The sequence below is a fragment of the Pelodiscus sinensis genome, chromosome 25 (genome assembly GCF_049634645.1).
Source record: "Pelodiscus sinensis isolate JC-2024 chromosome 25, ASM4963464v1, whole genome shotgun sequence".
Lineage (NCBI taxonomy): Eukaryota > Metazoa > Chordata > Testudines > Trionychidae > Pelodiscus > Pelodiscus sinensis.
Window position 1 is genome coordinate 3,951,582 of NC_134735.1, and position 26,543 is coordinate 3,978,124.

Sequence of the window (26,543 nt, forward strand, 5' to 3'; positions counted from 1 at the left end):
CCCTCAGTGCGTCAAAAGTACTACAGAACTTTTAGTGCACAGTGGCAGGGTTCATATGCCAAATTAGTGCATTGCTAACTCACCATATAGACAAGCCAAGAGTTCAAGCACAGGGAACAATGTGAGAGTAATTAGCCAGAGTGATAGGAGACATTAAACTCACAGATATTAGAGGATAAGCTAAGGAACAGGAGAACTCAACAGAAAAAGTTAAGTAGGGGCAGCGGTTAACTTTGAATGTGGCCACTGTGCCTGTGTTGTCCACAGAGAATAATGAGGTGGCTACTGGTTACCATAATTTGGTTTTGTTTTTCAACAGTTGTCTCTGCATGTTCTGAGGGCAACAAGTCTGTTCTGCAGGAGTTTTGAAAAGCATTTCAGTGCCAGCTACATGAGGAGTGAGGTAAAATCAGAAGTATTTCCAGCCTGAAGAGTTAAACTGAAGCGAGCTGTTTGTCCATCAAGTAATTCATCACTTGACAGGAGGGGGAAAAAAGAGAGAAGACCTCAAGCAGTCTGTTAATCCTAATGGAGAATCAGAGGTTTCATGCTGCAGCTTGGAAAGATCAAACTGTGGGAGCACCAGAAAGGATGGAGGACAACATTATTGCCTATGTTTCAGATGAAAGGATACATGGTGAACAGTCAACATTTTTTCTGAATGTGGATAGTGAAAACATGGAAACATCAAACACAGAAGAGGATTCATTTGGCACTGGGGGCCACAACAGAGACATAAATCCAGAAGAAATGTTTAAAGAAGGGGCTGTCATGTCTGTTGAGGCTTTCGAAATTCCTGAAATAAATGGTGTTGATGATGAAAACAATAAAAGAAGCAAAACTGTCCGAAGTGAAACATGCTTTGATATTGATAATTTAGCTGAAAACTGTACTAAAGAACTAAGAAGCACTCTAAAAATCCCAGACCCTGATGCATTTGGGAAAAATGAGACATCACATAGCATGCAAAGCTGCTTGGAAGTCCAATGTCCAGAAGAATCAGTAACATTGCAGGGAGCAAGACTGACTTTGGATGCTTTCAAAACAGAGTTTCATCTTAACAGTGAAGGAACCAAAATGAAAGAACTGTTAACTGAAATGGACTTTTCAGGAAATCTTTCAAACTTCTGGGACCAGGGAACGCACTCCAGGTTGCTCATCATTCCTGATCTGAACGAGGAGAAAGAGCAGTTCAGGTTACAGTCAGATTTTTGCTTTTTACCCTTGATGGCGCTTGCATACGAGAAGAAAAAAGAAGGAAGTTCATTAATAAAAAAGTTTAGGATTCCCCTACTGGAAAATTTTCCTTATCCATCCCAAACTGATCTCCCCTAAACTCTTATACAGCCCTGCAGACAAAGTCCCAATCAGCCCCACCATTTGTGAAAACTCTGTATTCCTTTCATACCCTCCCTAACTAGACTCTCCTTTCATCTGCCAAACCCTATTGAATCCATCTGAGATAATGACCAGCCAGATTCCCCAGTTGTCAAAATTCCATCTGGTGACAAGTCACCAAAAAGCTTCTATCAATACTTGTCAGATCTGATTTCTGTGTCCCACTGTACCAGATCTACAACTATCAAACCAGACTCCTTTGTAAACTGGGGGTGCAGGGTAATTTATGGTATATACTCTGCAGGGTCGGGGTCCTTCCAACCCTCTGGGGATGAGTTGGAGAGGCTGGGGCCCTGCTTGGCATCCTGATGCAGGTACAACCCTGCCTATCACCGCTACACAGCTAGCTGGAGTGAGCCAGGGCTGCTCCAGCCTGCCGCTGTTGGCTATCCAATTGGTTACTCAGTAACCGGGTAACCTTTAACAACTTTTAAGAGGTGAACTGCAGTGATGAGGGAATCTCTCCCATTCCTATAGTGAATATCTGTGTTGCATCACTACAGCTTTTCCAGTGAAGATCTAATATTAGAAATGTAATTTACATCCTTTAACGTGATTCTGCTGACCCTGTAAAACTCATGTCAAATGTGTTGCAGTGTCACAGGACTTCCAATATACATTTTCATGGCAGCAGTACAACGAGTATACTTTGTCACTTGCCTGGGTCACAAGATAATGACCCCCAAATGGGGGATAGTACTAATAGTATAAGAACCATGAAACCACGTGTCTTAATTTCTTTAGCACACTAACCTTCATTTTATTATGTGGCATTTCTGATATCAGTAATTTAAAGTATTGAATGTGATATGACAAGATCTTTGTGGGATGGAGGTAAATATGGGTTTACATAAGGAATGTCTCTTCTGATGAGGCATAGTGGAGACATGGTAATCACTCAGGGTACATCTACACAGCAGCAATATTTTGGAATAACTGACATTCTGAAATAACATAGTCCACGTCTACACTGCAAGCAGCTATTTCGACATAATGTCAAAATAATGTTGAGCTGGAGAACTTCTTACTCTGGGTACGTCTAGACTACATGCCTCTGTTGCCAGAGGCATGTAGATTAGGCTACCAGGCATAAGAAAATGAAGCGTCGATTTAAATAATCGCCGCTTCATTTAAATTTACATGGCTGCCGCGCTGAGCCGATCAGCTGTTTGTCCGCTCAGCGCGGTAGTCTGGATGCGCGGGTGTCGACATCAAAGGCATTTGTCGACCATCCAGGTAAACCTCATCCCAGGAGGCATACCTGGGTGGTCGACAAATGCCTTTGATGTCGACACCCGCGCGTCCAGACTACCGCGCTGAGCTGACAAACAGCTGATCGGCTCAGCGCGGCAGCCATGTAAATTTAAATGAAGCGGCGATTATTTAAATCGCCGCTTCATTTTCCTATGCCTGGTAGCCTAATCTACATGCCTCTGGTGACAGAGGCATGTAGTCTAGACGTACCCTCTGACTCCTGTAACTCTCATTTTATGAGGAGCAAGAGAAGTCGGAGGAAGAGTGCTCTTTCTCAGACTTCCTGCTACGTGGACACCGCCAAAAGCCGAAATAAGCTATTTCGCCATGAGCTTCACAATTGACGTAGTTCAAATTGTGTAGCTTATTTCGGCTTTAGCCCTGCTGTGTAAATGTGCCCAGGCTTTTAAAACTGGCGTGGGAAGAATCTTAATGTGTGGTCCTGCAAAGTGTCAAGCATTTTCAGTTCCACTAATGTGAATAGACACTATAATGACTGCGGAATTTCTGCCTCCCCCTCACATACAGTGGTGATAAGAGCTGGACAGTCTTTCTTTAACTGTTAATTTTGTTTGTAGCACTACCATTCCTGAGTTGCCTTCATAAAATGAAAGCATTGTTTTCTTGTTTTACGTCACAGCTTTCACATCACAGCTTGCAATGAGCAGATTGCAGGCAAGAAAGTGGGAGGAACACATGCCAGCAACTGTGTTTCAAATGAAGAGCAGAGTGAACAGTCAGCATTTACTTTGAATGTGGTTAACCAGAACAAGGTGGAAGCAGAAAATGAAGTTGGAGTATGTGGAGAGGGTTCATCCTACAGCGGAAGCTCATATGACAGAGAAATAAAAACAGAGGGAACAGATTTTAGGGAAAAAGTGATTGTGACTGGTGAGCCTTCTGAAGGTCCTAACCAAAACTGTGACAATGACAAGAAGGGAAGCAGAACAATTCTAGTTAAACCCTGCCAGGTAGTCCTGAAAGAACTGGGTAAAGAGTTAGAAGAAAAATGTGAAGATTCTTTAATAAACTTAGATATTGAAACACAATCACTAAAAATGCAAAATGAGAGGAATGCTGACCCATTGCAAGTTCTTTCACATGGTATTCCAGAGAAAAACTATGTTAAAAAACAAAATAAAATAATAAAAATCCAAAACATTAAGATGCTATTGAAAAATGAGAAATTGAACATCATAGAAAAGAAAGAGATAAAAAATCCTGAAAAAGTAATCACTTCGAGAGGATCAAAGAATATGGATACAAAGATTCACCATAACTCTGAAGAACCCCAAGCAGAAGGGTCACTTACTCAGATGGACTCTACAGATCTTTCAGATATGATTGAAGAGGGCATTTTCTCTCGGCTGTCTCTTATGGAAAAAGAGTATAAGAGTTCTGCCATAAACCTCTTTCACGAGGAAGAGGAAGATCCAGGGGCAAAGAAGTTACAAACAGATTTTTGTTCTCTATCCAGCATGACTCCTCAGATACGGAAAGGAAAAAGTAGAGCGGTAACATCTGTCACAATGTTTAGGAAAAACTGGAACAAACTAATTAAGCAATTAGGGAGAGAAGAAATATCTTCTAGCTCTTTAGTGATGAATCCAAGTGGGGGAACTTTGCAGACCGAGGATCTTCAAGGAATTCCAGTAGAAGGTACCTCCACATATTTGTCAGTTATCAAGGCAGAGAATGTGTTTGATGAAGGAAAGTCCCATAATAGATCTCCTCTGCTGCCTGCCCAGAGTCATAGTGAAGACATACGTGTCACAGACTGTAAACCCAGCTGTATTTCAACACCTGTTGTGGAAAAGCTTGAAACCAATCTGAAGGGTGAGCTGCTTTGCACAATGAAGAATCAGCTGCCCAGACTGGAAAGTGTGGTTCAGTGCTTCTTAGCGGAATCTTCTCAAGAAGTTTCCGAGGGACAGTTGAATGTGGAAGAACAGAAATCTTTAAACCAAAGAAACTTCAAATCCACCAATGAAAGTGACAATAGTTCTTGTTTTCTGATGGAAGTTGCAGAGGACTTAGATAATGTAGATGATGTGAATATCACTGAAGGGCAAAAAAAGGCTGTGCAACAGAAGGCAGGAGGAGAGCATTTGAATCCTAGTAAGATCACCTTGCAGTCACAAAGCATGGAGGTACCAGAGTTCTGGAGACCTGAGGCAGAATGGCATTCTCGCTCTGATAACATCAAAAAAATCAAGCACAATGACATTAAAAAAACCACAGCTCTTCATTGTCTTGAGCCACCCGGAGAGGGACATATTAGATGCATAGAAAAAGTGACTCCTGAGCCAGCCAAGGAAACCTATCATGCAGAGGTATGTTAACAAATACTGTTTTTATGGATAATGGTCATGAATATATACATAAAATAGAGCATATAGGCTTATACTCTGCTGGTTTTAATTCAGGGTACGCCGTCTCTGCAGAATAAGCCTAAACAACTGGCCCATAGGTTGGCTTAGCCTGGATCTGAATATTCACACTGGAAAGAAGACACAGCTTACTATGTCCTCACTGATGTTGCAGTCACCTGTGTGTGTTGCTAGTCTTTTGGGGTCATCCCATGTTTCTTTGTGCTGCAATAAGATGAGCCAATTTATGTGAACGGGGAGGGAGCCTAGGTGGTCTAACTGCCATGAAAACATATCTATCTTGAGCCATCCTGCAAAGGCCACGCATCCTACTTTTTATAATTCTGCATCTCCAGTGTAGCTATGGATGTTAAATTGTGACTAATCGACTACTCGAATAGTCAATGCATTTTGCATCGACTATTCAATTAGTCGATAGGGTGTCTCCACCTTTGAAGTGTAGCAACAGTCCTAGGGCTATTGCTACACTTCAAAGGCAAAAACGCCACATAGAGCCCGGGGTCAGCTGGGACCCTGGGCTCCATGTGGCGCTGCTGTTTTGAAATGCTGTGGAGAGCCCGGTGTCAGGCTTCACGTGGCATTTCAAAGTGGCAGCACTGCATGGAGCCGGGGTTCAGTGGGGGAAATATCCCCTCCACTTTCTGCCTCCCCCTGCTACCTCTTTCTGATAGAAGCAGCGGGGGAGAGGATAAGCGACTAATCGACTAGCCTGTCGACTAATCCTTCACATCTCTAATTAGAGCAGCTTTTTGCTCAGCTGTAGTTGAAGAATGCATGCTGGGACCTGTAGTTTGTGTAGTTGTATCAGTTATATTAACCATGAAGGCAGCCACACTGACTCCAAAGGTCACAACTGGCCTACAGGCCTCAGTAGAAAATATTCTCCAGGAAGCAATACCAACCCAAAAGAAAGAAGTGATCAGCATCGGTTGTTGATGGTAATGTCAGAGTCTAAATATAGGCACTTTACAATGTTAATATTTTTGAAATGTCATTTTAAAACTAGTCACTCAGCTAGAGTCAAGATATTTTGAAAATGTGGGTCCAAATTCACCCATTAGGTTACTCCATTGATTGATTGTCTTTAGTCTTCTTTTCTTATGTTAGACTGTTGTGCTGTGGCTAGCTAGCTAGACAACTGCAGTGGTCTACCCCTGGAAATGATGGCATTTCAGTGGTAGTTGATTTGAATCCTCTCTAGATAGCTTATCTTTAGCACATCTTTAGCATGATGTGTAAAGTATTTTTATTATGTTCTCCATGCTTGTTTTTCTGGGATGGATTCTGCCTGAGTATTCTGTAATGCAGCACTTTCTTAGATGGAATAAGGTGGGAATTTAATTATTGTAATTCTTCCTGTTAATTTTCCAAGTGATTCTCCTTTGTAGCAATTACAGCATGATTCCTTTAACTCTAATCTATGGAAACCTGGCTCTCTTGTTTGATTGCTGTTACTGAGCTGATCAGCATAGCTTTACCTGCACCATATTTCCTTTGAAATCATCTGTTAATACAATAATAAATTATAATTACAGTGATAGGTCTTCAGTGTTTCACATGTTATGCCATCATTTTTAAGTTGCGGAATAAGGTGAAAAGTTTTTCGTGGTGTAAAATGTGATGAAAAGTTAGTCTGGTGAATTATATGTTTATTTGGTGAAGGGAAAATTTGGCCCTTTATACGTAGTGCTCCTGACAATATTCCTCAAAATTTAAACTCTCTTGCAATGTTAAACCATTTTTACCCAGTTTTTCACATCCTTTGAAGTAGCTCATAAAACCTGCTGCTCTGCATTTCTGATAGTCAGCCTTAGGGCCTAATCGTAAAATGTGCTGAACGTCTTGAGAGGTGCTGAGTCCCCTCAACACTCAAGAGTTGACAGGGCTCAGTAGCTCACAGAAAGGTCCTCCGCATGCCACAGTGTCAGTCCCTCAGAAATCTTGTCAGCAGTAGAATTTGTTACCCTGACTTCTTTGATTGTTGGTTAACGTGTTCGTAAAAGGTAATCTGGAATTTCCCAAATGTTTGTTCCAGGATACAAATGTTTGTGGTATACCAGAGGCTGTGCCCTATGGCAATATTTCTCAATAACTCATCCGTGGGCTGACACTGGTCCCTGAGATCTCCCAGACACAGTTTATAAAGGCAGCCATTCTCTGGTATAAAAAAATTTGAGAATCATTGCTCTAGGTGGTAAATGGAAATTCCAACACACCCCTCATTTAGGCCTGTTCCACACTTAAAACTTTAGTAAACCTAGCTGCACTGCTCAGGGATGTGAAAAATCCATATTCCTCAGCACCGTAGCTCTACCAACCTGACGCTGATGTTGATGAAATTAGGCTGATGGAGAATGCTTCTGTCAGTCTGGCTACTGATGGTCATGGAGGTGGAGTTTCTATTGTAATGGAAAAATCCCTTTCGTCGCTGTAATCTGTGTCTACACTGCAGGGTTACAGTGGCAGAGCCATATTGCTGTAGCTGTGCTGTTGTAGCTCCCATAGTGTAGAAGTGAGTATAGTGGAATACATCATGCTTCTGCAGGAGAAACAGAAAATGCTGCTTTGAGACTCCTTGTGTGGCCAGTCTTCAAATGTTATGTTAGCTTCAGCAGAATCAGAGACAGATTCATGGCACTTGTTTCAGTTTGGAGAAAAATAAACTTAATTCAGGCTTTATATCAATATGAAATCTGATAATAAGCCTTGCATTCCCAAAGCAACCCATTCCTATAGTGACCAATGTGACATGCCAGTGTACAGGGATAAATGTGCAAGCGCCTACATTAATGGGGCTATTTCAGTATGCATGGTGGACCTGGCAAGGTTGAAAAGTTATAGGCAAGAGCCATAGTATTGGCGCTCTCAGTCATTTTTAAGAAAAGAGGTCCAGGGAATAACAATTTAGAATAAATGCGGAAATGTTCATCTGAAAGAAGACAAATGTGACTGAGACAACAATACAGCAGAAGTATCTACAGTAAATTAGTTCTTCCTTCGTTAATAGGTGTCAATAATACAGTGGATTCCATGTTGTTGAGGAAAAACTATAACAGCCTTGATTAAATGTTTTATACTGTAATGGCACATGTAGAAAATAAACCCCTCAGTCTTTGCTGAAAATAACCCCCTCAATCTCTTTACTGAAAGATAAATCTTAGTTGACCTTTTACTGGATTGCTTTTGCTGTGCTAAAATATTCTTTACTACCCACAGCACACCTCATCTGATCAGAACAGTGTGGGTTTTTTTTGTCTAAAGTTTTATGGCTGAAATATCATTTTAAGTATTCAGCAAGAGACTGGTTTATAGGATGAGACAACTAACAACAGATTAAAATACTGGATTATAATCTCTCTGTTCTCTTTCTGTCCAAGGAGGAAGAGGGCCCCTTGGTTCATCAGTCACATGGTGTGCAAATTGTGTATTACGTATGTTTTATGTTTTCCTTTCTTCTGTTTTTTTCTGTTTTTGCTTTATATTCCTCCATTAGGCACAGAAGATGATGCTGAAGAGTGATTCTTTAGGCCTAGTTTCAAATGAGCATTTGGACCTTCAGGTTCTTCTATGTCCCTGAATCAAGATGGATAAAAATCAATGTTTATTTAAAAAATTAAAAAATCAGATTATTTTTATTTAAATTGGATTTTTTAAATTTTTTTAAATAATCAGTAAAATACTAACTTTCTCATTTAAAAATAAGTTATAATTAAATCTCATCAGAAACATGGTACACCTACATTTACAGTCTCATAAAAATGAATTAATGGTTCTAGTCTCTCCAGCCTAACTACTAGCTCTTGCTTCTGGAAAGTTCTGGGCTTTCAATTTCTGTTTCTCAGCTGACTAAAAAGTAACATGCAAAGGACACAAGTTGGATAGGATTGTTTTTGTTCTGTGCTTCTGTGTGGTGGACCTTGGCCAAGCACAGAAGAGGAGTTAAGACATTGTTTTAAAGATAGAGAGACAATACATAGGAAAGGACGGAGGCAGCATAGAAAGGATCAGTCGAGTAGACTGGAAAGAAAAGGGAAAGACATTATTCAGCACACACACAGCTTTCTATAGCCTCTATGCTTTTGCCACAGAAAAGCTGTCATGGCTTCTGGGTGTAAGAGGGACCCTGTTTGGGAATATTTCGAAGAAATTCGTTCCTTAGGCGAAAAAAGGAAAACGTGTCAAGTGTAAGCAGGGCAAGAAGATACAGGGTCTAGTAGATGAAGATGTGAATATGGCTGAATGGATCAGCTATTTCAAAATTTAATTTATTTTGCAATGCATCATTCTTCAAGACTCTCTTTTAGTGCAAGTGTGATTTGACACGTAAATTCCCAGACTATTTGCTTTGCTGGATTTTTCTAGAAAAAAAGTTTAGCTTAGCTAATCCTTATGGCTTGTTTAATTAGTCAACTAGGTTTAGAATTTATCATTCAAGTATACAATACAGAAAGCTGCAAGTAAGAGAAATCTAAAGTTTCAGTTGCCACTGTGTCATTTTCTTATTTTATATTGCATAATACATGCCCCTTATTTTGGAACATTGTGGCCACAGACCATAATGGTGATACCATAAGTGCTACTCCACATTTTAGTTCAGTGTAACTCAGCTTTTCCAAGTTAACCCTATCCTATACTTATCTCAAAAAAAAAAAAAAAAAAAAAATTCCAGTGAGTTCAGTGGGACTTACTCCAAATTTAAAGGCACTCTAAGCACTGTCTGTCTAAGCTTTTTTGATAACTTGATTTAAATCCTCAGGTTGCAGTTCTATAGCCATTAGCTTGGTGGACGCAATTGGGAATTGAAGGCAATCTGTGGGAAATGAATCCCTCTACATTCTTCTTTTGGGTATGTCTACACAGAAGCATTATTTCGGAATAACTGATGTTATTCCAAAATAACATAGTGTGTGTCCATGCAGCAGGCATTATTTTGAAATAATGGTGAACTGGAGGACTTCTTACTCTGACTCTTGTAAGACTCATTTCACAAGGAGTAAGGAAAGTCAAAGGAAGACATTGCTTCCTTCGACTTCCTGCTCTGTAGACAGCACCAAAGCCGAATTAAGCTATTTCAACTTCAGCTATGCAGTTGATGTAGCTGAAATTGTGTAGCTTAATTTGAGTTTTGCCTTGCGGTGTAGATGTGCCCTTTGAAGAAAAGGGGAATAGCGGAATGATGGAATAGATTTTCTTAGTCTTCAGAAACCTTTGCTAATCAGTCAAGGAATAAATAGATACAGCAGCAACTCACCTGTTCTGACTGCTCTTGTCTATGCTGCTACCAGGACTTTTTATGCTGCTTCCAGATTATTCAATAGTCATTTTTTGCTTCTGCAGGAGACCTGACCACAAATGTGTCTTTGGGGAAACAGAAGGATGCAACTTCGTCCGGGCAAAGCATAGGGCATTTTTTCTTCCCGCCCTGCAATTCTCCATCCATTGATTTAACTGTGTAGCAAGTATCAGGAGAGGTTATGACTGTAGGGAAGGGAAAACAATGTAGACTAGTTATCAATCATTTATTTTGTCCATTCTGCTCTTACTAGTGGGTTAAAAAGATACCTTTCATCTGGCTTGCTGCGTAGTTGTGTGTGAACTTTGCTGATGTTTGGGAGACTTGTGGCTTACACCCCTGCGCTGTCAGGACCTGGGAGTGTTGTGGATACATCATGCTCAGATCCTGAAAAGATCAAGGTGTTCTTGCAGGTCAACAGCCTTCACTCTGGTCAGTTCAAGAGCTGCTTTCTCAGGGAATCCTGTCCAACACTTGTTGGCTAAAAGGATAGTGACAATCCAACAATATGTCAGCGCTGAAAAACTGGATGGATTCGTTGAGGTTCCAGAAGGAATGTAGAGGTCCTATTGGGGGCAGAAGGAAGGCTCGCTTTAGGGCTTATTTTACAGCTATTGTTCTATTTTAAAATGGTTTGCTTTATCCTTCAGAAAATGGCTGGGCCAGTAGTCGGACTCCTTGGAGTCCCCAGCAAAGGCTGTAAGCCAAGGAGACTACAGAGACTGGTAGAATTGGAAGATTCTTCAGATGATGAGCCATGTGTTTGTTGCCAGCCCCCTAAGGTATTTTATCATACACTACACCATGATAAAGTAAGTGAAGTGGGGAGAGGCAATTAGGAAAGATTGTGATTTTTTTTTTAGAAGCAAACTTTGAAGAATGGATGGCAAATGGGATAGGTTATGGGATATAGACACTTTTGCCTCTAGCAATGGCTTGAATTCAGACCAAGCTGTAAATGATGAGAAGTTATTAATCTCCTGAGTGTTTGTTCATTTGTCTGTCAAAAGTTGTTGTTCATCATTATCCATTTCCCTAGCAGACAGAAGTCCACATGACAAAAATTAACACCATATTGGGACTCTGCCAGGTAATCTCAAGGAGAGAGAGAGAATTTAGGAGTCTATTTGTGATCTCAAATATGTAGTAGGGAAAAGCCTTTCCAGGGAGGAATAGAAGTAGTTAATCTTCTCTTGCAGAAGCAGCCGCTTGCTAGTTAGCCAGGGAGTCAGTGGGAAAGAGCAGGTGGGTCTTCTTTTTTTCCCAATGAGAGAATGATGTTGGGAAGCAACTGCTGAAGTAGGGATAAAGGAAAGAAGATGATTGGCAGTTAAGAAGCAGCTAGATAAATATTATCTCATCTTATCTGATCACAGTGATAAGAAATATGTCTTTTTCCATGTTTAAACTACTTTCTGAAGAGGGCATGCTTATGTAAGTAGAATATGAGAGGACGCAGAATGTAGATTAAATATCCTTGATCCATTCCGTTAGCCATTAATCCAGCTAGTTCAGTGTCCCATTTCTGACAGTAGCCAGCACTACATGCTTCAGAAGAAGCAAAACCCCCAGACTAAGCAGATGTGGGGTGACTTTGTCTCTCTGTGCCCTTCTCTCCAAAGGTCTCATCCTAATCTCCAATAAAGATTGGTTTAAATTATGGCACAGTGAGGTTTTTATCCCAAGCCAGATTCTTTTTTTTGCATCAAGTATTATATCCCCGGATATTTCAATTTTACTAATTTCTTGATCTCAGCAGTATCCTGTGGCAATGAGGACACATTCTAAACTCTAATTATATGAAAAAGTGTTCCTAGTGGCTAGCGATTTGTACCCTGAATTTATATGTGAAACACCAAGACAGTTCCTACCCCTTGTTGCCCTCAGTGCTGTGCCAGCAATGTGCCTAGGTTCTAAAGGGAGAAAAGCCTTGTATTGTTTAGCAGTTGCTCCTCTAGCCTAAAAAACAGGGATCGCAATTCAGCAAAGTAAAATGCAGTAGGAAGATTGGATAGATCCTTGTGATTGCAACAGGGACAAGGAGGACTAGGAGATGAAGGAAGTTTCTGTTACTTGAATTTAAAGTTCATATTTTGTTTTGGAAATGTCTTTGTCACTAGCAATGTTTTCCTCCTTCAGAAAATGTCTAGGTCAGTCCTAGGAGTCACCAGCAGCAAGGCTGGTGTGCCACATAAGATGCGGAGAGTAGAGGATTTGGAAGATTTATCAGATGATGTATATGATGATTTCCAGGTTACTCAGGTATCTTACCTCTTAATGTGCCATCCTGACATAATCCAGTGGGAAAGAAACTGTGGAACAGCAAGAAGGGTGGGATTATTTTGATTTTCAAGAGGGATGTCGTCTTATATATATTAGAAATGTGCATCTGTCCATTTGTGAGTCTGTCTGTTCAAGAACTCCTCCTAATTGGTAAGAGCTAGGATCAAATTGGGCAGGCAGCTTCCTCTTACAATAACTTAAAGCAAGGTCAGGTCTTGGTTGTGCCAAGACAATGGGATGTGCCTGGAATTCAATTGTTTCTCATAAAATGGAAAGGGAGAAGAGGGAGTTATACTATAGAATGACCATAGAGGGTAGCAAGGGCCAGCAATGGGGACCAGGAAGGGGGAGACAGGGGAGGGATCACATAAGGATTACCTGTTGTGATCCCTCCCTCTGGGGCATCTGGTATTGGCCACTGTTGGCAGACAGGATACTGGGCTAGATGGACCTTTGGTCTGACCCAGTATGGCCATTCTTATGTATAACCCCATTGGGCCAGCAGGGGGTGGGGTGGAGAAAGGGACAGCTATCTACTATATATTTCAGAGAATTTGTCTCTGTCTGTCCCCTAGCAGAGGGACGTGCACCCCTTTCTCGGCTGTGCCCGCTGCATGGACAGGTGCTTATCACCTGGCCCCAAGCTAATGCGGTAAGAGCGGGATGGGGTTGTCCTCTCTCTGGGGCAGCCTGCATTCTGAACCCCTTATCCTCAGCCCCACCCCAGAACAATGATTTAAATTGATTTGAAAAACAAAACTTATTTGAATTAAGGACCCAAGCAACACCAGGTCAATCTTCTAGTTTAAGATAAAGCATGGATAGAAGACTCAGAGGACTAGTAATAGGCTCTAGTCCTTTTACTGCAAGATCAGTAGTCTGAATCTGCCAGGCTCCCTAGTCAACCAGAACTGTTACCATCTGTTCAGTGATCTGTGTGAAATGAGATGGTGATTTTTGTCCAGTTCCTGGTGGACTGGAATTTCAGAACAATACTTCCCTAATTGCAGCCCCTGGAGCAGGTGGAGGAGAGTGGGAGATGATTTTACATTGAAGTTCAGTCTTGCTGCCTGGGAACCCAAACAGATTGCTACATGTACAATTGAAGGTGTGCTTGAACCAATCTTGAGAGTAGACAGGTGTCTATAAAAAGAGCATCTTATTCTACTGTTCAGATATTAGATGTATTAGTGGGAAGTAGAAATTATTTTCAGTAGCAGAGAAGCAGTAAAACAAATACTAAGGGTACGTCTAGACTACATGCCTCTGTCGCCAGAGGCATGTAGATTAGGTTACCAGACATAGGAAAATGAAGCGGCGATTTAAATAATCGCCGCTTCATTTAAATTTACATGGCTGCCGTGCTGAGCCGACAAACAGCTGATCAGCTGTTTGTCGGCTCAGTGCGATAGTGTGGACGCGCGGGTGGCAACATCAAAGGTATTTGTCGACCACCCAGGTATGCCTCCTGGGATGAGGTTTACCTGGGTGGTCGACAAATACCTTTGATGTCGCCACCCGCGCGTCCAGACTATCGCGCTGAGCCAGCAAACAGCTGATCAGCTGTTTGTCGGTTCAGCGCGGCAGCCATGTAAATTTAAATGAAGCGGCGATTATTTAAATCACCGCTTCATTTTCCTATGTCTGGTAGCCTAATCTACATGCCTCTGGCGACAGAGGCATGTAGTCTAGACGTACCCTTTGAGTCTGAAACAAAACAAACTCTTAAAATATTACAAGTAAAGGTTTGAGCAGTGCAAGTCATAAAAGCAACGACTAATTCCAATCCCAAAGGTATCTGCAGTTGGGTGTTTGGTGTATGTTGTCACTGAATTTGGTACTAGTTGTCTGCATGAGTCACATGTTCCTCCATATTCCATTTTCTTTTCATTCAATTTTTTCTTTCTCTTCCTTTAATCTCTATTGTGATTAATGCAACACCAGGAAATTAAAGACAGGGATTACCATCCAACACTATGTAAAAAAGAAGTGAAGCAACTCCTGAAACCATATGCAGCACATGTGCTTTGGCAAAAGCCTTTGAACTCACGTAAGTTGTTAAATACTGATCCCTGAACAGGTATTCTAGAAACCTAGTCATCTTATTCTCACTATTGTTAGCCCTGTATGTTTAATGTTCTTCATTAAATTGTGTCCGTTTCAGATCACTCTAAGCTTTAGGTAGTAGAAATTTGCCTAGAGAATTTCCTATAATATGACAGTTCCCTCTTCGCAAGGACAACTTATACAAAAGGATCTAGCTGTGTAACCTTTCATATGAAGGCAAAGTAACACAGATGGTGAAGCATTAGCATTTCCCAGGGGTTGAATTGGGCCAGTTTATGACAGCTTGACTAGCCATTCCTTTTCTTGGAAGCTGGCCTTCACGAAAATCAAGTAATTAATAAAATAATTAAGTCTCTAGCCCTTATGGTTGAAAAGTGAATCTTCAGAACATGAACTGAATGCAAATCAGTTTGGTGTTATCATTCTGATGTAGAGACACCGTAAATCTATAGGTCTGAAAGGTGGGAACTGCCCCAAGTCTTCTTAATGAGGTACTGAACCTGAAGGACAATAATGATATTCTAAATATCAGGATGCTTAACTAGTTCACTTTGATCAACACATCCAGGAAATAAGAGGGTGGATCAGATTATTAAGATCTGCACAATCTGTATATAGACATTATACTGGAACAGAACTGGATTGAGTTTGGAAGAGTACCACACTTTATTTTGTTCCAATTCAGCCCTTGTCTTTTCCTTTCTAGGGATCTGGGTTTAAATCCTGGTGCAGGCCAACTGAAAATGAGTCTGGTGGGCAATAATTTTTGTAGGGGGAACACTTAGTACATTTTGGTATGTGGTCATGGGCCAGCTCCACCCCTGGAAGGGATGGGACTGGGGATTAGCCTTCCCCCAGAGTTCTCTGGGGCTGGAGGCTTTGAATTAAAAACACAACAAAGAACTCGCAGCTTCTGGCTCCACTGATACCGTGTGGCCTGGAAGCTGCTCGGGAGTTGCTGAGGCTAAATGGCTCATGGCTCTGGGCTCTGCTGGGATTGCACCGCGACCAAGACCATTTAAATAGGATTGTATTGCCTGAGCCATCATCTGGGAATTCGGTGGCATGGGCAGCAGGCTATAAATAAAAAGTGGTCAGATGCAGTCCGGGGGCCTGGTCAAAGTGTTAGGCCAGCCCCCACGTCTTGCCCAGCCCTGCCTTAGCTTCTACACGGATTGACATGGTACAGTTCTATGCTGAAAAGATGGCTATTGCTTGAACAGCAGATCTTATTCATGACTAAAGTGCATTAACCAGAGTTACACGGAGAAACTTTCACAGCCCATGTTCACAATGTGACTGGCTTTGCTGGTTCAGCGACTCCCAAACTGAGACTTTTGTCTAGAGTTGTTATGTAACTACTGCAGCTAAAACAATGGTATGTTGTTCAGGCAGCCTTCTGCCCCTTCTCAGTCCTGCAGCTCCTCTAAATTAAGGGGAATTTTGCTAGCAGTGTCCTAGAGAAGGAAATTCAAGAGGAAGTAACAATCCCCCCCCTGCAGAAAGGCAGGATCTTTATAGAGTGAACTGATGACTCTACTAGCAGTATGCTGAGAATATACATCAACTGCTATGAAACTGTTCAAGTGGCATTATACATGAGAAGTGACTGTCAGGTCACACCGAGAGCTTCTCAGTCTCACTCAGAGTTCCAAAGCAAGTTTGCTCAGTTTACAACTGATGAGATGATTTTTCTAATGGATGGAATCACCACCTAGAATTTGAAAAACAAGCTGGGTTCCTTCTAGCTCTCAGTTTCTCTCCATATTAAAGATTCTGCAATTGGAATGGATCCTGTTCATGATATCCCCTGTGGCAGAGAACCCGGGTTGCTCTCCAGCTGTATGGGCACTGCAGAGGAACTGTGAATAAAAATTGGTTTGAGGTCAGTTGTTCAACCTTTGCTCACTATGGGTATGTCTACACTACCCTGCTAGTTCGAACTAGCGGGGTAATGTAGGCATACCGCACTTGCAAATGAAGCCCGGGATTTGAATTTCCCAGGCTTCATTTGCATAAACTGGGCGCCGCCATTTTTAAATCCCTGCTCGTTCGAACCCCGTGCCCCGTGCCCACTCCTCTTTATTCCATGAGGAGTAACGGTAGTTCGGACTAGGAAACCTAGTCCAAACTACCTAGTTCGTGCCGCGTGTAGCCGCGCGGCACGGGGTTCGAACGAGCAGGGATTTAAAAATGGCGGCGCCCAGTTTATGCAAATGAAGCCCGGGAAATTCAAATCCCGGGCTTCATTTGCAAGTGCGGTATGCCTACATTACCCTCCTAGTTCGAACTAGGAGGGTAGTGTAGACATACCCTATGAGAGGCACTCAGGTGAGGAGTCCCACTGGCTTATAAGGTCTATGCAAAGTGAGTGGGATTTGCAGAACCAGGACCTTTGGGAATAAAAGCAGCAGATTTGACTGAGATGCTTGCTGTCTTATCAGCATGCAGCACAAAAGTGAAGTTGTTCCCTTTATTGGATCTCCAGTAGGAAAGCAGTCACCAGAGGGGGGTGTTATGTCCCTGTAATGTCCCACCTTTGTTGGTAGCATTTCTGCCATGAGCCGGAAAGACCTTTCTTTTACATTGACTGCTGTGTAGTGATCTTTGTTTTATTTATAACTGCAACCCAGGTAGCAGATGAGCAGCAGTGTTGTCCTTGCGCACACAGTCTTGGCTTGCTATAAATAGATTTGCCCTTAATCCTAAAAAGATAAAGCAGTGCAGCTACTTGGACAGATTAAATGATGTCAGGAAGAATTTTTCAGTTTCTACACTGGAAGAAACAAAGCTGGGAAGCAATAACTTACTTCTAGTGGCCAAAGCTTTGCAGTAAACTGCAATTTCAGTTGTCATGCAAATAGGGTAATAAAGTCTTCACACCAGACACATGGCCTTCACCCTTTGCATTTTGATTTGTTAGTGTAATTATGACAAGGTATTCTGGCAGTGCAGTATATACCCTATGACAAGATTTGCTTGATGCTGAGTTTACTAGCATCTGCTGCTTGTTGTAGTGATTTGTATGATAAGTGAATGGGCTTTTCTTAAAAGGCTGGAGAAATATTAAAGGGTCCATATTCAGCTATAATTCCATACTATGTTTTGGCACAATCGTTTTTGAACTAGATGGGTGTAATGTGAGAATTCAATTGTGTGAAATTTTAGTTTAGCATCATCTAAATTTAGGAATGTGAATATTTTCTGCCTCTCACCCAGCCCTCTTTTCCTTTGAAAGTAAAATTAACCACTTCACCTCTGGTGCCTGTGCCTTTGCTTGCCAGATATGTCACAAGAAAGTTATCTCCATTCATGGTAACACCATTCTGGTTTGATTTTAATTAGAGATGTGAATACCCATTTCAAAAATTAACTAGTTAAACCATATAATTAATAGTTTAAGTAGTTAACCATGAAGGGCCTCCTGTGTGAGCAGAGGGCTGCTCCAGCCCGGCTGGTCCACTCTACCTCTCCATAGGTAGGGCTGCTTCAGACAGCTGGACCTGTGGGGGGGGGGGACTGCTCCTGCCAGGCCTGGCCCTCTGGTTAACCTTTTACCAGGTAAGCATGCTGGTAAGACTAATTCTTACCTGTTAACCTTATACATCCCTCATTTTAATATCTCAATAGGCTATGGAAGCCAAGATTCAAGAAGTGCAGCAGTTAAAACAATAATCTAATATAAAAAAGCAATTAGAATAATAATTACAAGTGAGGATACTGAATCCTTTTATGTTTATGGCAGATGCATATACTAAATAGCCTTCTTATTCAGTGCCAAAATATCTTACATTAGATTATGTGCTGCTAGCTAGAAGGCAGTATTATTTGCATTGGCATTACAGTATTTAGCTATTTGAAATTCAGAGCCATAGCATTCGTGGAAGTGGTTTCAGACAAAAAGTTGAAATTCTCCCATAGTATTCTGATTATACATTTTTAAAAAAAGAAGTGCACTAATGATTGGCTGCTGAAACTTAAAAAATTGCTTCATAAATCTGTTAAAACAAAAGCTTAACTCTTGTATCCCACTCCAAAGGGATTCCACATTCATCTTTTTGGATTCCCTCTGCCAGTACTGCGGGGAAGAGTGAGATTTTAGGGCTTCTCTTGTTTTAAGATTGCAGTAATAAAAAGAAGAGGAAGGATAGGAGATCAGCCCCGAAAGAAGCTTCAGCTTCAGTTCCTAGTTTGCAGATGTCCGAAGAACAAAGTCGAATTAAGGTCATTGACTCATTGCGTGGGATGCTACTGAAAAGGTAAAGTGTCTTATGCATGACATGATAGTGGCAGGGAAGAGGCTGGGGATATCTTGTATGAAAGTCACATGCGATTATTGTGTGAAGTCTTGTGTCTGACGCTGTTTCTTATCAATGCCAGGGCAGTGAAACTTCCTTGTAGATTGGATTATTGCTTTGCACTAGCAGAGCATCTCTCATACATACAGCTCGGAGATATAATCAATCTAGTCTGGCTTCCCATAGGGAATGGGTCCATTTTAAGAAGAGAGCCTTGTTTTTCTCATCTTAAACTCCTGTGAAGCCCTGCATCACAGCCACCATTCTTTTCTGTGGCAAATTGGGTGGAACTCCCTTCAGAATCCATCTGTGAAATTGCTTAATCAGAGTGCAGCTGTTGGGTAATGTGAAAGTCCTCCTATCATGTGGGGTGAATGTGCTGCTTCTATAGCACAACCATCCCTTGCTGATTTTGGGTACAAAGGAGCCTCTTGTTTTGTGTGTTTTTTTAAAGGTAGCTCTTTAAGGTTTCAGTTTTTATTGTTTACCTGGAACATTCCATGTCATGCACGATACTGACGGTCATCTGCCTGCCAGAATTATTTATTGCAACAGATTGCTTCATTTCTTATCTCACTCTTTACTTTGGCTCATGTTGAATTCATTTGCCAGGCTTAGCCCTTTATCTGGTAATCATGTGCGAAGGTCATGCTGGTACACAGATAATTGGATCAGGACAGTGAGGTTAATTCTGTACATTTCATCAACTGATGAGCCAGCTTCCAATCCATATTGGGTCAGAAGAGGAAATGCATTTGGTGGGTTTCATTCTAAGTGCTGATTCTTCACTGTCTTGCATGGGCACTCGGGCTCCTTTTGCCTTGATGTAAAGGCCTGTGTGAGGTGAGGGCAGTGGAGACTCGGGCTTTTAGTGCGTGTTCCTCCAAGTCACAAAACTACCACATGATTCTCAGCCTGTGTTAAACAGTCTGGTCCAAAGCTCATTGAAGTCAATGGAACATCTTCCCTCAAGTTCAGCAGACTTGGTGTGAGGCTCAAGAATCCTAGGAATAGCTAGTAGTGTTGCTGGGCATAAGGCCGGGCACTGGCAGACTGACAGGTATATGCCAGCCAGAGGAGATTAGCAGGCATGCTGCCCATGAAAGCTGAAGGGCATTGGCAGAGCTGTGACGGGAAGCTTGCAGGGTGTGTTCCCATTCTAGGCACTGCTTGTTATCCTCTTTTATGAGCACTGCATGGATCCATGAAGTTTAAAACCAGAATATTAGTTTGATCTAGTAAATACCTGACTTTTTACCAGCCTTATTCTTTGATTAAACTTGATTATATGCCCTCGTGCTGCAATTAAGATTATAATGATGCATTTTAAGACAAGAGAAGCTCAGATAAGTGTACAAAAGTTAGGGAAGCCCCCAAGTTTAAATGCAATTTACTGAATCTGTCCCCCTCTCACTGGCAAGCAGTCTGACAAAATGACAAAGGCCACCAGCTTTCTGACATAGCAGAACAGTTTGAACAAGCTATTTCACAAGGCAAGGGGCTTCTTTTAGAAACTTAACCTTCCCTAGGATCTCGAAGACCCAGGTTTCTGATGGCTTCCTGTGTGGTGGAGAATTTTCCGGCTCTTTTATTTGGGATTTTAATTGAAAAGGGCTTGTACATTTATAAATTGGCTCCCATGTTGCAGGCCGATCTGTCACATCCATCTATGATTTTTGCTTGCTGTATTCCAGATTGGAGGAGTCCCCTGATCTGGATGTCCATGAAGATACAATATTGAGATTAGCAAACAACGTGGAGAAGGAAATATTCAACCTCTTCCTTTGTGTTGACCAACGATACAGAAACAAGTACCGCAGTCTCCTTTTTAACCTGAAAGCTCCGAAAAATAAAGTAAGAGACTGAGAAAAACATGCCTAATTTTCTCCATTACTTTGGTAAGGGGGCATATCTTCAAACACATGTCTCTGGAGAGCACCAGCATAGAAAGACAGTCCAACATTAGTCTTGTTGTATTCACTGATGGTGGAAGGCTATGCCATTGCACATCCAGGAATTCCTTTATTTAGGTCTTGTCCAGGATTTTGAGATTTCGCTTAATCTTTCATCACTGATGGCACTTGCCATGCCTACCTTCCCCTAGCCATCATCCTTTGTAAGTGTATAGACATTTGGTCAGTGTGAAACATCTGAGTATCTTTATCTTCTGTGTAGCACGTCGCATAAGGCCTGCATTGATGTGCATCTCTGGCAGGTAAGCCTGATGTATGGAAGGAGAGAGAAGTTCAAATGCATGCATAAATGTTGCTTCAAAACCTAGGCTGTCCAGGCATGACACAAGCAATCCAAGTTCAGTCCTTCTGAGTATTGGCCTTCATTTCCTGTGTACTGTTACTCTGAAATAAACTTTAGTGAGAGAAAGAGGGATCTTTAGGAGAAGAGTGGATGTGTATTTGTGGCCATTGTTCTCTCAAGAGCGGCATGCCCTTCTTTTTTTCTTTCAGCTCCTCTTCCACCAAGTCGTCCTTGGAGAGGTTTCCCCCCAGTGTCTTGTTCAAATGAATTCACTGGAGATGGCACCAAAGGAGCTGGCAGAGTGGAGAGCTAAGGAGAGCAAACATGTAAGTCATCCCAGTGCAGCTGAGAGAGGGATAAGTGTCGTATCACCCCCTTTTCCCAAAGGGCTCTTTGTGATGCTTTTGCTGGGCCTTGTTCTGTGAAAGATACAGAGGTGATCTAAACCAAAGAAATTACAGTATGAAAACGGCACCCTTTATTGCTGACTGGGCCCAAGTATGATTTAGACCAGTGGTCCCCAACCTTTTGGAGCTGCCAGGTGCCCAGGGGCGGGACCGCTCCCGTTCCCCCCCGCATGCACCGTGGCCCGGGGCCAGCTACCCCATGTGCTGTGCGTCTGGGGGCGGGGCTGCCAATTCGCGCCGGGGTCGGGGCCGCCCATTCGCCGCACACATAGGTCTGGTGCTTCCCATGCACCATGTGCCTGGGTATGGGGCCACCCATTCGCTGTCTGCCCGCGGGCGGGGCCACCTATGCACCCGGGGCCAGCACCGTGCATGCGCTGTGTGCCCGTGGCAGAGCTTGCCCCGAGCACTTGCCAGGCACACATAAATGCCCCGACAGTCGTCATGGCGCCTGCCGGCACCACGTTGGGGGCCACTGATTTAGACTATTAAAAAATAAGAAGAAAGTTTGGCTAATAGACTTCGGGTATGTCTACACTGCATGCTTATTTCAAAATTAGCTGTTCCGGGAGAAATACTCCAAAATACCTTATTATGAAATAGTGCGTCTACACTACAGGGAAGCTTCAAAATTAGTCTGAGACAGGCTTCCCTAATGTAGACATGCTATTTCAGAATAGGGGTTTTCCTCATGGAATGAGGTTTACAGAAGTTGGAATAAGCCATCCGTTATTTCAAATTTAGTTTGAAATAACAGAATTGATGTGTAGATGCTCACATTGCTATTTTGGAATAATGGCCATTATTCTGAAATAACGCTGCTGTGTAGACACATCCTTGATGCTTTAATTGCACATTTACTGTAACTTCCTAAAACTTTTACAAGAGGAAAATTAGAAAAAAGTTCAACACTCTTTCCTTACCAATGCAATAGGAAGGAGAGTTGTGGCACTGTTGAAGAAGACCACACCTAGTGCGGGGGAAATGCATCTGTCTCCTTTAGGGAATAAGGGAACATCAATTCCAGTTTTGTTCCCTCCCTCCCCAACTAGGGTGTACGTTCGCTGTCAGCCATGAGACAGTACAGCTTACTAGCCCACATCAGTAAGCTCACCCCAGCGTGCAGGGCAGTGCATCTCCTTGGTTAGAGGCAGGAGAAAGGGGAGGGGATTACATCCCCCAGCCAGGTGTCCAGGCCCTCTCTCTCCACTGGACCCCAGACCAGGGCCCTATTAGCTTCCATCACTGAGTCAGTAGGGAAAACACATTGACTCCCTAGCACCAGCTCACTCATTAATTAGCCATGACCTTCCCGTGGGCTGCTTCCTGCCACCATGCACATAGGTGCAGTGCAGGCCTCCGTCTCGCCTTCCAGGTCCATGGGCTGCCCACTCCTTGATGCCTCCAAACTCCAGGAGCACCGTGCCTTCAGCCAGGGTTTCAGCAGTGGTTTGCCAGGAGCAGGCAGAGTTCATCCTCTCCCTCCACTAATCAGCCCCAGTTGAGCTGAGCTGCTCGCTTTTTACCAGTGCGTCCGGAGAGTGCCCAGGAAGGCGTAAAGGGCGTGGCTTTCTCAGGTTCGATGCAGGGTTAATCCTCCCTTGCCCAGCATGGGTGAGTGTACCCGTCATAGAAGTAATTTGTTTCCCGGCTTCCCTCTTTCTATGACACTGTGAGGCTTACATTTACAAAGCAGTGATTTCACCCTCCAAATAGAGGACTAGTGAACAGTGTCATACTTTTGCATTTCCTGATGCAGATTAGATGAATGACCATATTGAGAAAAGGATGGGTCAGGGGACAGGCAGTGGGGACAGACTTTTTGCCGCTAATCACCAGTTCAAATGTAGCTGAGGCTGTTGTTGACTGAAAGTTGGTAAATCAGGCAGCTATTTGATTGCCTGCAGGAGATGAATGTTATGGTCTCTGTCCTGTACCTAATGGGCAAGGACCACATCACAAATACTGGCATAATTATTGATACTAAATAGCAGCCTTGTTGACTAGACTCTGCAAGGAAGCCAAGCACTGAACTATTCATGGATATTGAATTTCCTTTTTAGCCTTGTGATGGTCTCCAAGTCAAGTTTGAGGCATGTCACCAGGGGAGGGATGTACTGCTGTTGTATTTACCTTGGGGTTAGCTAGAATTCCCTTCTGTTGTTTCACTAAGAGAAGGACTTTACCTTTGAAACCCCTTCTCTTTAAATCCACTGTTTGCATTTCCATTTTGGCTTTTGCCTAGTTAATTCCTTATGACGTGTATTTTCTTGAGAGAGTCCTTGTCCAAAACATGTCTGCTTAGCTCTCTCTGTTCAATGCGGTTCTTCCAGGTGCTGGAGGTGATAGAGAAACAGCAGCGAGAACCACCAAGATGTTGCCCCACAAAACTGACCCACAAAGGGGAAATAGAGATACACAATGAGGTGGATGAGGACTTTACTTTGGAAGACCTATATGTGAGTAGGTGGCCAGATTCAACAGGGGTCTTGTATGTGAAGGCATGAGGGAAAATTGAAGGGAAATATATAGGTGGGTAAAACCAGCCGGTGTCTGAATCTTAGTGTAGCTGGGTTTCAAAGCAGTAGGTTGATGGGAGTGGTGGGCTAGCTGGTATAATGGATTAATGCAAAAGATTCCATCTCTGCTGTCAGTTCAAAGTCACAAGGAAAACAAATGTGACTTGATTAAAGTCACAAAGAAACAAATTGATGTTATTGTTCAAGGCCATGGTGGATATTTACAGTCTGTAGTGACGGGTCAGTAGAAACTCTGGAGTAGAATATGGGGGAGGGGGACTTCAGATCTTCGTTGAGATAAGGAAGCTTGCACACTGCTTTTCTGTGCGATGGAGGATTCCTGTCTACAGCGGCGGATTTAGGGCAGGGCAAGCGGGGCGGCTGCCCCGGGCCCCGTGCTTCCCGAAGCCCCGCGCATGCACCGTGGCGCCATGGCGCATGTGCTGTGTCAAAGGGGGGGCCCCATGAAATTTTGCTGCCCGGGGCCCCGCGGTGCTGCCCTGGGCCCCGCGGTACTCTCATCCACCCCTGCCTGTCTATTATTGTTATTTGTATTATTGTAGTGCCTGGGAGCCCTAATTGCATGCCAGGACCCATTGTGCTAGGTACTGTGCAAATGTAGAACAAAAGAAGGGTCCCTGATAACCAGTCTTTCATCAGTATAAGAGTAAAAATTCATCCAGTTTGACTTTTTTAAAGGGCTTCAGTAGAGCTGTGAGCTATATTCGGTCAGCAGCTTTTTGTACAATTGTATTGTACTGTTCTGGTTTATCATAAAGGGATATGTGTCGTGTCTCCATTACTTCAGCAAGAGGCTATGGCTAACTTATAGCTCCTGAAAGAAGAGGAAGCCAGCCCCAGTTGGTGTTGATTGGCCATGGGCTTCTTTGAAAGATCTGGAAATCAGCATTTTTCACGGTGGGAGTGGAACCTCCTCCCGTCTTTCTTCTAGAGGTCATAGATGACACCAGCAGATGAATGAGAAGAGCGTGACTAGATACTCCTCCATCATTTCCTATAAGGCTGTTAGGAGGCATAGGCTCCATATGAATGAATTCTAACATGCTAATGACTGTCATACATTCCACTTAGGGTTCAGTGCTATGTATAGACAAGAGACCTATTTCCAAGCCCACTACAGAATCCAAAAGAGACACCACAGACCAGCACAGGAGTCACTTACTGGACCCAGACTGCCTTATCTGTACAGGTAAGTAAGCTGGGAGAAGGGATTTGGTTGGTTAGCCTTGGAGATTTCAGTTCAAATTCTGTTCCGTGTAAACTTTCTCCATATCACAACTCCATCCTGCAACTTGGTAGAATTGTTCAAGTGGCCTGGGACTGAATTAGTAGTGAATTCCTTCCTGAGGAATGTGGCGTGTTGGTAGTTTGTACATTACTAGCATCAGATGGTGCCTGGTTCACACTAATGTTATTAGTCTGTCACTCTCATGGTCACAAAATTGAACTGTAAAAATGATGACATACAGGCAAAAAAAGTGGGGAGATCTGGAGAGAAGTCAGCAGGACTCACAATCAGGCTAGAGACCGAGGAAAGAGTTTTATTCCTCACCGCTAGTGCCAGCCCTTTTCAAGCCAGATGTAGGCAGCAGGGATGAGTTTGTGGCCTGTAAACAACAAGGGCAGTATAGCTAGGATCTTATGCTCGCTGGCTCACAGTCAGGGCCAGACTCAGGCATGGGCGAGCTGGGCAGCTGTCTGGGGCGCCAACCGATGGGGGGGCGCGCGGTGTCCCTTACAGCAGCCATCAGGCGCCCCGCGCCCGGCTCCCGCAGCACTGGCCCCGCGGTGCCAGACAGCAGCGCCCTTCCCCCAGAGCTGCGGGGCCTGGCACACGTGCTGGCTGGGCTGGGCTGGGCAGAACATGCGCCATGCGCCCCAGGGGGTGCCCGGGGGTGGCACCGCGCGCCCAGGCCCAGGGCGCCAAAAGGGCTTGGGCTGGTCCTGTACACAGTAAAAGGTGTCAATCCAAAACTACTTCTGTATTTGTTTCACCTCTTCTCATTGAAATGGCAACACACCATGTAATAACAGTGTTCTTTCTCTTGGCATCAGAAAGTACAAAACCATCATTGTTTTCTCTGACTTCCCAGGAAGGATGGCTCCGGATGGCGAGAGAGGTTTCAACCCACCACGGAGCAAGTCATCCTCAAAGAAGAAAGCAGAAGGCAGCTCCAGGTTGCATTCAACCACTGTCTGTTCAGAGAAAGGGAGAAGACATTTGGAGAAGGGCAGGTCTGTGTGGGAATGTGGAGGGAAAGTGTTTTATCTTACTGTGCTGTGCTTTTTGTTGTAACATCTGGCCTGGATATTCTCTACTGTCCATAGATGGATTTTAAAAAGGGCTAAGAACTTCT

The 26,543-nt window shown here is 43.1% G+C and overlaps 1 protein-coding gene across 1 annotated transcript in view; it reads left to right on the top strand.

The window, feature by feature from the left end:
* SPOCD1 (SPOC domain containing 1) overlaps positions 1-26,543 on the top strand; it is a 33,775-nt gene that overhangs the window by 1,107 nt on the left and 6,125 nt on the right. The window contains exons 2-13 of the mRNA XM_075908518.1: positions 320-1,196; positions 3,293-4,985; positions 8,420-8,473; positions 10,986-11,117; positions 12,475-12,597; positions 14,563-14,668; positions 18,806-18,944; positions 20,678-20,837; positions 21,449-21,565; positions 23,980-24,105; positions 25,258-25,375; positions 26,280-26,421. Of these exons, the coding sequence (XP_075764633.1) occupies positions 529-1,196; positions 3,293-4,985; positions 8,420-8,473; positions 10,986-11,117; positions 12,475-12,597; positions 14,563-14,668; positions 18,806-18,944; positions 20,678-20,837; positions 21,449-21,565; positions 23,980-24,105; positions 25,258-25,375; positions 26,280-26,421 (3,578 nt within the window). The 5' untranslated portion in view covers positions 320-528. The remainder of the gene's footprint in view (positions 1-319; positions 1,197-3,292; positions 4,986-8,419; positions 8,474-10,985; positions 11,118-12,474; positions 12,598-14,562; positions 14,669-18,805; positions 18,945-20,677; positions 20,838-21,448; positions 21,566-23,979; positions 24,106-25,257; positions 25,376-26,279; positions 26,422-26,543) is intronic.